The sequence below is a fragment of the Pholcus phalangioides genome, unplaced genomic scaffold (genome assembly GCF_987345545.1).
Source record: "Pholcus phalangioides strain wild (caught in Gottingen) unplaced genomic scaffold, Ppha-v1.0 ptg000020l_1, whole genome shotgun sequence".
NCBI classification, from domain to species: Eukaryota; Metazoa; Arthropoda; class Arachnida; order Araneae; family Pholcidae; genus Pholcus; species Pholcus phalangioides.
In genome coordinates, this window is record NW_028301613.1 from 6,960,454 (window position 1) to 6,973,444 (window position 12,991).

General features: G+C 35.0%; 1 protein-coding gene across 2 annotated transcripts in view; it reads right to left on the reverse strand.

Moving 5' to 3' along the window:
• Positions 1–4,116: 4,116 nt before the first annotated feature.
• Positions 4,117–12,991, reverse strand: part of PAN3 (Poly(A) specific ribonuclease subunit PAN3) — a 29,357-nt gene continuing 20,482 nt past the window's right edge. Inside the window, exons 12-17 of one of the 2 annotated variants that reach the window (XM_089248332.1) lie at positions 10,952–11,039; positions 9,271–9,410; positions 8,866–8,992; positions 8,506–8,570; positions 8,259–8,397; positions 4,117–7,004 (exon numbers count right to left, since the gene is read on the reverse strand). In XM_089248332.1, coding sequence (XP_089104458.1) covers positions 6,849–7,004; positions 8,259–8,397; positions 8,506–8,570; positions 8,866–8,992; positions 9,271–9,410; positions 10,952–11,039 — 715 coding nt within the window. In that variant the 3' untranslated portion in view covers positions 4,117–6,848. The remainder of the gene's footprint in view (positions 7,005–8,258; positions 8,398–8,505; positions 8,571–8,865; positions 8,993–9,270; positions 9,411–10,951; positions 11,040–12,991) is intronic. The other variant, XM_089248331.1, reaches the window with a different exon arrangement.

Sequence of the window (12,991 nt, forward strand, 5' to 3'; positions counted from 1 at the left end):
ACGAAACTCAAAATAAAAGGGATCAGTATTTCTTGTCAAATCTTTATTCAACAGATTAAAAAATAATCCAAAAGCTGTTTGTTTTTTTTTCCCCCGTTATTTACAAAAAAAGAAAAATATAGATTTGAAATTGATAAACAAACAACACTTTTTTTCTCTTCTAATATGTATGTATATGTATAACCGAATTTTTTTTTTTCAAAATAAGAATCGGTCATCAACCCCACAAGGAAGATTAAAAACAAAAAAGAAGCCACGTAGTCATTTCATCGTCACACTTTTTTACAGAAAAGTCATTATTTTCTTACTATGAGCATCAGGCACCTCGTTCATGATAATAATTGGAAATCACGGAAAAAATGTTCGAGTAGATTTCAATACCATCATTGTCAACACATAACAGAACAATTGTAAATTTTTCCACCTTATAATATATACATCATGATAATTTGCATAATAAACAAAAAAGAAAATCAATTTAGTGATTATAATGGTAACAATTATTGATGAGTAAAAGATAACATAGAAAAATAAGCGATATTTTTTAAAAAATATAACCAGAAATTTGTAGTGTGTGTGAATATTCGCAGAGCTAGAGAGAGACGACATTATTACATTATGTAATGTATCTCTTGTCTCATGATTATTTAGGATTCTGCGATTGCGAAACTGATTGATTTCCATCTTTTAATAGATATGCTTCGGTGAATATGATAAGTTTATCACTTTCACTGGCGATTATGCATAATGCCCAAGTGACAGTGGTAAATTTGACAAATACTAAAAAAAATTACTGGCAATTATGTATAATACCCAAGCATTGATGGTAAATTTGATAATTACAAAAAAATATATTTTTATGGTGATTATGCATGAGACCCAAGCGTTTGATTAATGTATCTTTTTTACTGACAATTATGCATAATACCCAAGTGCCATTGGTAAACTTGATGAATACTAGAAGAAATTATTTTTACCGGCGATTATGCACAAAACCTAAGCATCATTGGTAAATTTGATAAGTACTAAATTATTTTTAACAGTGATTATGCGCTAAACCCAAGTGTTGTTGGTAAATTTGACCACTACAAATTTACCAATTTCTTTTTTTAGGTGATAATGCATAGTACCCAAGTGTCATTAGTAAATGCAAAATCGCTGGTAAAAGCGATAATTTTTTTAATGTTTATTAAATTTACCACCAACACTTTCTTTATTATGCATAATCACTGGTAAAGTGATAAATTCGGGGAAATTTACCAAAATGGTTGGTGACTATGCATAATAACCAGATTTATCACATTCACTGTAACACACATATATATGCATCATAATTTGTGTAATAACCAAAAAAAGAAATAGTAATTTAATTACATAATAATTATCAATGAGTAAAACAGAAAAATATCAAAATAAACAATATTTCAAAAAATATAATTGGAAATTATGTTTATATAAATATTCATAAATCAAAATGTTGTAATTTGGTGATATATCAATATATCATGTAATTTACTTGTCCCATGATTATTTAAGATTCCATGATTTTGAAACTTATCAATTTCCATCTTACTTTATATGTTATGGTAAATGTGATAGATATCAGTTATTATGCATAATTGCCAATCGGCTTGATAAATTCATCTCTTTTACTAGCAATTATGCCCAAGCATCGTAAATGTTAAATTTTTGATACAAATACTAAAAAAAATTACCACTTTTACTGGCAATTATGCACAACACCCAAATGTCATTGGTAAATTTGATAAATACTAAAAAAATATTTTTACCGGCAATTATGCATAATAACCAAGCACTGTCGGTAAATTTTATAAATACTTAGATAGTGCTACTTTTGCAGGCAGTTATGCATAATACCAAACGTCCTTGGTAATGCATGACTGCATAATCACCAGTGAAAGAAATAAATTCAAGGGATTTTATCAAACTCACCAAAACGGTTGGTGATTATGCATAATAACCAGATTTATCACATTTACTATAACATATAACACATCATGATAATTTGCAAAATAAATTTTAAAAATCCTTATTTTATAACAATTATCGACAAATAAAACGAAGAAAAATATTTTAAGAAAGCAATAATAAAAAAATGTGATTAGAAATTATATTTATAAATATTCGCAAATCCAGATGTTGTAATTTACTCACCCCCCCCCCCCATAATTGTTTGTTGAGCGATTTATTTATTTGTTATTGGAGTCTGATTTCGAAACTGTTCAATTTCCATATTGTGTTTGATCGACATTCAAATTTGGTTGAAAATAACCAATGATTAATGATTTGAAGTGTCAAAAAAAATGTCTCTCTCACAGTGGCTTCTGAGCAAGTTCCAATTTAGAACATACGCCCATCAAACAATCACAGTATAGTTGGCCTAATAAGCAACAAAATGTTGGAGTAAACAAACAATAATTGAATGTGGTAAGTACATGTTTAAATTTTATCATGGTGCTTCCATATAAGGGACCCAGAAAATCCCCCCCCCCTGACATCTCGCCCCCACGTTTCGACTCGGACATCTCATCACCAAGATGTTTTGCTCCTGACAGGGTCGAGTGAGTGACAGTATATCACTTAATAGCATACTCACTTGGTCATTCATGCAGTCACTCGCTTGGCCCAGTCCATAGTCACTCATACAGCCCACGGCCAGAGCCAAGGGATTGACAGTATAAGTGACCAATGGAGTGGATGAGTGAGTCTTTCATATATGTGCTTACTCAGTTGGTGACTCACCCGGCCCTGTCCATATGATCACAAGCAGAGCCACCCTTAGGGGTGTGCAACAGATGTGGTCGCACTGGGCCCCCATACTCTAGGAAATAATTTCTCATAAATTCTGTATTTCCACCATTATTGGAATTCTGAATTATTTAAAAATTATTCTTCCAGTTATTCTGAACTGTCACGACTTTAATTTTCTGAATTTTCGATTCTCCTCTCCCACAGAATATATAAAATCAGTGCTAAAGGGCACCAAAATTATTAAGACTCCTCCGGCCCCCCCTATTATTTTTGCATCAAGCCCCGCGTACGGTAAGGGCGGCCCTGTTCATAGACACACTCACTTGGTCATTTAATCTCATAACTACACAGTCATTGATGTAATAACTCATCCGCCTATCCAGGAACGAAACGCAAAGAAAAGCAAAATGCCGGGGCCAAATTTCCGTAAACCCTTCCATACAATAGTTTATATGTATTGTACAATAGGAGCATAGTTTGAGAACCACTGTTGGGGGAATGAACAGATTACAACAAATGCCTACAATTATTTCGGAGAGCTTGTCGTACTTTTACACCGGATCTGGAAATTTGGCATCTGACTGTATGACTGATCAAGGTCACTCACCTACTCTGTCAGTCTTATCGGCATACAGTCACCCACCTGGTCAGTTTTACAATCATACGGGCACTTACTTGGTCTTCAGTCTTACGGTCATGCACTCACACCACATACGATCACTTACTTGGTCTTCAGTCTTACGGTCATGCACTTACACACACATATGATCACTCACTCTCACTTTTTCACTGACATGGTCAAGGCAGGCAAAAAAATATAAGGAGCGAAATTTGCAGGGGCGAAATGTCTGAGGCAAAATTTCTGTAAAAATCACTTTACATTACTACTTAAGTAGTCGTAATAATACTTTTTACACTGGACACAGCATATATTTCAGTTTGGTATTTGGAATATCTGTTCTAAATGAATCGAAAAAAAAAATTGACTGTGTAATTCTTATTGCAGAATTGGTTGAATCACATTTCGCGCGTGTGTTTGAAATCCATGCATATATATCGTAAAGTAGATAATTCAAAATAAATTTTCATTAACCCGAAGTATAAGAATACACATGCTTTTGTTTCACGAGATTCAAAAACAAATCATGAAACAAAAGTGCGCTGCTAATGCCAATGTGGCACAGTAAGCTCGCAAATACTTTTTCACTCCACGCTTTATAATTCAAATAATACTAGAATATGCTCAAAAGGCTCCGGAACTTTTCGTATACTTGCTGAATTTGAGAGAGTTATCATTCTCCACTGAGGAAGGCGTTTCTCTTTTTTTTTTTTTTTGTTAGTTTTCGTACACAGTAATTCAAGCCAACTGGTTTCATCCAGATAAAATAGATATGGCATATTTCATAATTGTAAGGCATTCAATACTTCCCATTGCGGGTGAAAATTTTTCATAATTTCTGACAACATTCAGGTGTTGAACTTTGCATCTTGGTAGGAAAATCCTTAACCGAAACTTTTCGAATGATTAAGTTGACATACAGTGAGGGAAGTACAATGAAGGACATACAGTAAGTTGACCTAGAGTTAGGGGGGGGGGGGCCTTAAGTGAGGGTGCACCCGATCGCAGTTTTAGTTAGAAGCTAAAAATTTCCAATAGTAAAAACTGATCACAACCTTTTTTTAACCATACTTTGAAGACAAAGATGTTGAGTAAATTTAAGCAAACAGACAGGGCCTGGCACCGTAATACCAGAAACAAGAATGTACCCTGGAGGACCAGAAACAGATTTCAAATAAATTTCTTAATAAAGTTCGCCTCTCGTTACACTTTCTTTATGGTATAAGTGTAAGCAATGATCAGGGCCGCAACTAGGGGCAGGCAGAAGGATCTAGTTCCTTGAGTGCTGGATCATATATATAAAGGCCACTGAGTTTACTCTTTTTCTGTTAAAAAATTACAGGGGGCGGGGGGGTAACACCAAAATAGATACTGCTCTTGGATGACAAAATTTTTTTCTTTTCTATATAGTTGTTGCCATGGTAACGATCACCACCGTCACAAGAGTGGGGCTGAGCCCGGTGCAATTCACATCATTTTTTTTGTTTCACTCTATAAATTCGCTAAAGGAGGTCCAGCCTAGGAACTCTACTGCAGGTGGGAGGCATGGTAATGATGGCTCACGAATAAGAGGTGTGATGTGGATGAAGTTATCTGGCTTAATCAAGAATGGTAAAATAATCCTCTGGACTACACCAGGATTGAAGGTCATGCATTTTGGCGATGTCAATAATTTTTAAAAGTGGGATGTATGGTCACAGACATTTTGTTCGGTAAACAATGATGTGTGGTTTCGTATTAAAAAAAAATCAGGTTACCACTCAGGTGCCTATGGTAGGGCTGGACAAGTGCCAGGTCACAATAGCGACTAAAAAATCATTAAAAAAGTGACTCAAAAATACCGGAGTCGGGAAATAAAATTTTATACACATCTGATTGCTAAATCAGAGTGAGAATGATTATGAAATCAGAAAATTTCGTCAATGTGTTTTTTAACACGAAAAATGGGGGGGGGGGGGGGCTCATTAAGTCTCGGAAAAATCGAAAATACAATACATATATAGGACTATTTCTTGGGAAGAAACTATGTTTCACCCCTAAGAAATTTGTTTGCACCTAATTTTTTTTTCGATTTGTCCAGCGCTGACCTATGATATACAGTGAAAGCTTGATATAATGTTACTCTACGGACCAAGGAAACGTATCGTTGTAGAGAGAATTATTGTTATATCAAGAGGCAGTTGGTGATTATGTCATTAATGTGATATACATTAATGACTACAGGCATTTCCAAACAAGATCAAAATATATATATATATATCATTGTAGAGAGATCTAAGATTATATCAAGTATCATTATAGTGAGGTTTCACCGTATTTCATTATTTTGTGCACACTGATGCATTTTCACTGCTCATGACTGCAGCTTAGAAAGGAATAGAAGACAAAGAAAATTTAAAAAAATGACTGCAGCGACTGTGTTGCAAAGACTGCACAGGTGTTGCTTCCATCTTAGTCGGAAATTGACATTTCAACAGACAAACTGGACCAATTACAAATGCCAATAAATTATTACCAAAAACCTGATATGCGGAAGAAGAAATTAGCATGTCTAATACTCCTAATGGGTCTCATTATTCTTAAATATTGTTATTTTTAAATCACCCAATACCACTTCAACTTGTCTATCTCTCACTGCACATTGATGATTTGGTTGTCCAAAAAGCCTCAGTGAAGAATTTTCTAAGCAGGTCACAAAGTAGTTGAAAATTTCATCATTATCGCTGATGGGGGAGAAAGCCTTGAATGCTCTGCAGTCATGAACTATGCATTTGTTGCACAAATTTGATCCGGATGAAACCAGTCCTCTGAAAAGTGGTCTACAAATTACTTCTAGCTCATTCAACAGGGGAACAATAAACCCTCTCGCATTTAGAAAACGAACATACTGATACATATCGAATCGAAACAATAATGATTACCTCATCATTATAACAAATGTATCGATTATTGCATATTTTATGCAAAATGTTTGCTTACGCGTATATTTTGTAATAGTTTTTCTGCACGATATATAAAAATAAGTATATATATATATACAATTCTTTTTCAATGGTTATGTGTGGCTATGAAAAGAAAAAATAACAGTAACGTTAAGTACCTACAAGTAACTCCAGTTAATACTGGATGGAAAGTAAAATTTTTCGTTCCCACAACAATTTCTCACGATTGTTTAGCTTCCCACATGAACTAGCCCGAAGGTTCGATTCATGAAGAACAAAACTGTGCATTTGTGCACACACGCAAACACATATACATACATATATATACACAAGTACAGAAACAATTACACTCGTTCAGAAAAACTGCAACATTGTTAACATTGACTAAAGTGCACAGAGATGAAGTGGTAGTATTTAAAGGATCACGCTCGGAACAACACCGTCCTGTGCCTTTTCTCGCAATGGGGGAAGTTACAGCCAGCAACGAGTAGAGTCGATATAAATCATGTATGATACTAGGTGACAGCGGGCAATTTTGGCGCAAGAGCGGCATTCATGATTTCGCTGAAGGATGACTCGAAACAGGCTTTTAATTCTGCATAGCTGACGACCAGCACGTTTTGTTCGTCACGCGCCATCAAGCAAACTTTTTCAGAAACTCCAGAATCAAGCTATTGAGATAACATTCAAATGAAAAGAACTTTAGTATGGTTGTAGCGACTCATTTTTCATGTATATAATGTGATATATACACTGTCAGTTCAAAAAATTCCAGAATTTTTTTCTTTGTGGCCATGTTTGTGGCGGCATATGTTAAATATAGGGGGTGTCAAATGTTATGATGTCTCTTCCCCCCTAAAAATTTTTGTCCTGTAGCTTTTTTGATATAAGCAGAGAGGGAAATGGGGCTGCCATAAAATTTCCTTACTTTACTAAAAAAAAGTCGGTGACATAGGCAAGAGACAAAGGTGAACTATCCCCCCCCCAAAAAAAAATGTATTGGCAGCATAGGAAAGAGACAAAAGTAGACTATTGTCCTGTCCCTCACAAAAAAAAAGACTGGCAGAATCTGCAGAAAATAAAAGTGGATTATCATCCTGGTTCTCCCCCCACCACTAAAAAAAATGTACTGGCAGCACACCTTCACTGAAAAAATATATTTGGCAACAGACAAAGGTGGACTATCCCCGTCTACTCACTAAAAATGTATTGGCAATAGACGAAAGTGGACTATTACCTAGTTCCTTCACTAATAAAATGTATTAGCTAGCAGCATAGGCCCTATCCCCTTACTAAAGATATATATTGGCAGTAGACAAAAGTAGACTATTGACCTGCTCCCTTCACTAAAAAAATAAATTGACGGCATAGACAGAAGACAAAAGTGGACAATTACCCTGCCCCCCCCCCCAACTAAAAAATGAATTGGCAGGAGACAAAAGCAGACTATCGTCCCACCCCCTTGACTAGTAAAATGCATTGGCAAGAGACAAAAGCAAACTATCACCCGACCCCCCTTCACTAAAAAAATAATTTGACAGGAGACAAAAGTGAATTATCCCTCCTCCCCAGCACTAAAAAATTCAGCAGGTGACAAATATGTACTAAAAATATATATGAGTAGTTTCTTGGCTGAGCAACTCAATCTACAATATTTTGTTGTCAAAAAATGAAAGGGGCTCAAGACGCACAGAGTGAGGTCACTCACTCTTATACAGTGTCTCAAAAAATAAATTCTCCAGAGCGTTTGACTAACTCTATGAATACTCCAGAGAGAGTATAGCAAAAAATACTGACAGTGGGTAGTGAAAATGCTTTACAATATTTTAGTACAGACACTTTTCATACAGATGGTGTTTGAATATTGTAATATGTTTGAAAAAAAACACTAAAAAAGAAACTTTATATGATATATCGATACGTGCCTTATTTAAGCTCTGCACTACATGAGAAGCATCTAACCATGGACGTCCATCTTCCGTGACTTGGTGGAACAGATAATCCCGGTACAGCTTCAGAAGGTAGCGATCACCTGTTTCAGCCCATGATGGGTCCATGTTGAATCTTAAAAAGAAAATATTCAGCAAATAAATTAACAAAAAATAATAAAACAGGTGAAATATATTTTAATATTTAAATCGAATCGCAATTTTTATTTTTATTCCAACTCACTCTGGTCTTTCGACTATAGTCATCAGCTTTGACAGAAGACGGAACAGCCTCCCATTCTCAACTTCCTAAAAGAAGCAGAAGCATCTGTACATATTTTTCTACATTTCAACTCTAAAATAATTTAGTAGAAGAATATTTCTGGATAAACATATACACTGACGTCAATGAAAAAGAATAAGTGAAACTAAAACAAATACCTATAAAATACTGAGAATTTATTTTAAAAAAAAACGAGAGCTTCGCCAACCAAAGCTAAGAATATTTCAAATTGAATCAATTTTTATATTTTTTTTAAAAATTCTTCAACAGGAGAAAAAAAACTTTACTAGGATTAAGGAGATCATAGGTAAGTCTGATTACCTTGGCTAACTCATTTTCGATGACGTCACTCCTCATCTGAGCAGCATCAAGTTGGGTATAGAACCTTGCACCTATCATCGGCATTATATCATTGATGCTGCGAGGACGAGAACTGTTCGCTAAATACCTTTAAAGAGAAAATGAAGCTGTTTAAAATGTCTATTTGAAATACAACGTTTCCTAAAGGAAATCAATGTCATTAGGTTTGTCAGATTTCAATCAGACAAAAATCCAGGAAGCCTAGGCAATTCTCACCCAATAACCACCAGTAATTATCATGTTCTAACTTTTCAACAATACAATTTATAGTCACTACTCTTTTAAGATATATATGGTCTTAAAATATACAATTCAAAATATTGCTGCGAACAAAAAATTTGAAGAAGAAAAAAAGTGAATCTTTACAATATTAAGTTCCGCAAGTCTGGAGAATAGCTTCTCGCAATCAGCTCTAGAGATGACTGAAGATTCTGCCTTTGAACTGCAGTCAGTGAATTACAAGACAAAGCAAGGACTATTCTTCCAAATGCCATCAAGTCTTCTTGCTGGAGAGGGGGAAAAAAAGCATAACATGTCGCATGAGACGTAATAAATATTTAAAAAGTTCTTCATCTAATAAAAAGCAAAAATAACGAGTATAACACAAAACCACCACAGAAATTTTTAATGAAAGAAATTCTAAGAGATTAAAAAAAAAATGCATCCCTTCCTAACAGTGGCAATACAAATGCATGTACATGGAGGTCATACTTTGCAGATATACAAGACCTGCCCCAAAAATCAACAAATGCGAATGAAGTTTGAGGTATGGGTGTTTCAAAGTAGGGCTCGAGAATAAAGAGGAAAAACAAAAACGTTACAATCACAGCAACGAAAATTCAGATGACAACACTCACTTTCATGCATTGCTAAGTGATCAGTGCAGCAAGGCTCTCACTCAAAAAATTAGAAAAAGTAGGACGGGGAGGTTACCCCCCCCCCCCCCCGACAACATATAATCATAGCATAAAAAATTTTTGTTTTTTAAATTTAAAATTTTTTTTCTTCATAGCACTATTTCCTCATCCTGTAAAATTGACTCAGGCCAAAGTAAAATGGCACAAATGGCTTGGTGGCAAAAACAATTTTTGGCCAAAACAGTGCACTAGCAACCACAAATAATTATTTTCTGTCTCCCCTTACAATAAAAATTATTCTTTTTTTGGAGTCTTCCACAGTCCAGTCGGTCCACTCTCTTCCACAATGAACATAGCAAATTATGAAGACATGCAAGTTTTTTTTACAAATGATACTCATTTGAGACCACTTCCAAAAGCACAGTGCAAAATGTGTAAATTACAAGGTCCAATGTAAATAAGTCAAGGTGGACCAGATGGTTTTACTGCGTTGTCCATTCTTTTTTTTAAAATTAATTTGTTTAAATTTTACTGTTCGGTGTCAGTGTAATTGTTTCTGACAAATGAAGCACTTTCATTTCCAGCTCTTTGCTAAGTGTTGTAAATATTGTTTATGCCTCTGCATGCCCTAAAAATACTGAAGACAACAGAATGCTTATTGGATAGCATCAGAATCCTAGAATAGGCCTATGTATCCAACTGCTTTGTTGTGTCACCCATACACAAAATGTGCACCATAATTTTGAATGATGAATGTTAGTTACTCTGTCCAAGGCTATGAAGTAGTAAATACAAAATTATTTTTTCCATCCAGACAGAAGTTTCTAATGACTACTATTTGTTATTCTACTTGAACCCTCAAACTAAGCAAATGAAAAATTAATAAACCAAATGGTCCCCCCCCCCCCACAAATAACCAAAAAAAAAAAAGACACAATTTCTGCTTTGGCAGAATCATTAATTACAATCTACTATATTTTTGCAGTCACTAGGGACTCATACATTGGCAAAGTTATTTTATGACCACTCTGTATATATGTGTGTGTGTTGTTTTCTGATTTAACGACATAAGATTATTTCTGTAATTTGTGTTGTGTAATTAGAAAAAAATATATTTTCTGTTGCTTTGCACAGAGATTTTGCTTTACCTGAAAAAGAAAAGTCATTAGATTTGGAATGCGTTTACGAACCTGAAAATGGGATGCAACCTGCTTAGGGTTTGGCTGGTTGACGTCAAATGTAAGAACATCTAAGATACCGCAGCAGTTGAGTCTTAGTCTGAGAAACAAAAATCTATTTACAAACACATAACACTAGTTATACATACAGGGTGTAAAGTTACGCCCTTACACACTGTATATCTTTCGATCTATTGATTATAGAAATATGCTTTCAATTATAAAAGTTATCCAAATAACGGTGATCATTTTAGACTTGCAATTTATAGATGCCGTTCAACAGATAAAACCATTTAAGTTTATACAAGCATAACTGTCATAGTAATTTTCAATGCCATATTTTTCTCTAATTTTCACAACAGATGGTGCCACTAAACTGACTATAAAACCCACCAAAACAATAATCCCCCCCCCCAACTAAAGCAAAAACTAAAAACTACTAGAATGAAAAGCAAATGAAAATTTGTCTCCCTTTGCTTATAATGAATTGTTCCTACCGCATCATCCACAGCCCTTAGGAACGACACGAGATATTTTCCACATATTTTTAGAGAACCAATCAAAATTCAAAAGCACAAGAACTTCTTCAACAGAAAGGAAGAGATGATGAAAATCAACAGTGCTTGGTTTCCCATTCTAAAAATGATGAGATTGAAACCCAAACATTATCCAGAGCCCTTAGGTACAACTTTGACCAATGAGGAAAATCTGGCTCAACAGACCAATTTCGACGAGGCAGTGTGACTCAAGCAGGGAGAAGGCGTAAGTAGTAGCCTTTTCCCCACCATTACGTAATCCTTAAAAATGTTTGCCACTAGTGCGAACGAAATGTCAAAAGAAAAAATCTGTACTTTGCGTTGGCCAAAAAACCCAAAAACTTTTACATTTAATTCTAATTGTTCCTACCCTCTGGTCAGTTTTATAGTTCTACCCTCAGATTTTTTTTCCTTTCGGGAGTGTTGCTTTTTTGCCAGAAAGCAATTTGTCATAGGAATCAGCATCGAGTTTTTTTTTCTTGTATCTTATTCTCTTTATTTCTGAAAGAAAGAGGTAACTACTCCTCTCGCGTCAGTTTACGTCATGTCGGTGAGCAAACAATAGTTTCCTCAAAATGGATGTTGCAGTTTTCTTCCAGAGTTGTTTTTCAAACTGTCTTTTTCATATTATCCTGGAGAAAGCTGAGCCCATGGTTACAATAACACCTGCCTTCCCTCAAAGCAACTTCGGTTCTTGTATTATGGGAATTGAGATGGCAAAAATGTGTGGGGAAAAAAACACATACATAAACACTCATGTCAATGAAGAGATTACAGAGTGAAGAAAAAAATAATTTTGGAAACCTCCATAAGATGAACAAAAGGGCAAATTTCCTAAAAACATAGGAAATCACTTGAAATCACATAAAAAAAGGACATCTGGTAGCCCACCTTATTCTAACTTCCAATCAGAAAGTTGTTAACCTCTTTTTATCGAGCCCGAAAAAAAATTTCTATGTTTTCAAGTTTAATATTCACTGACAGGGGTCATTCAAGTATTATGTCAGTAGATTTGTAGCCATTTTTGACCCCCCATCAGTAAAATTTCCTCAGCTCTATCCCCCCATCTCTTACCACATATTGGGATCAAAGGTGTATGCAGGAGGGGGCATAGGGGCTTGTGTTCCCCCCCCCCAAGACGATCAAAAATTTATTTTTTATGCAAAACAATTTGAAATATCGAAATAAAATACCTTTATATGTTGTTATAGTCAATTTATGGTAATTTTAATGTTTCTCTTTAAGAAATTTATTGTGCCTCATCCCTCAAGTTTTTTATATCCTCTCCAAAAGGTCAATCCTGCATACTTCTCTGATTGGGATTGCCCTTCAAAAATATACATAGTGCGTCACCGACCACTAATGTCTGGCACTCTGTAGTGAACTTTGCTATGAATGCACAGGGATCATTTTTCAAGTAACAAACTGAACAGTGATCATACTTTATTTTTAGTCATTGTTATAAGTTTTGAGTGTTAATTGAGGGAGTAGTATAGAGTGCCGTTGCTAGTTTGGT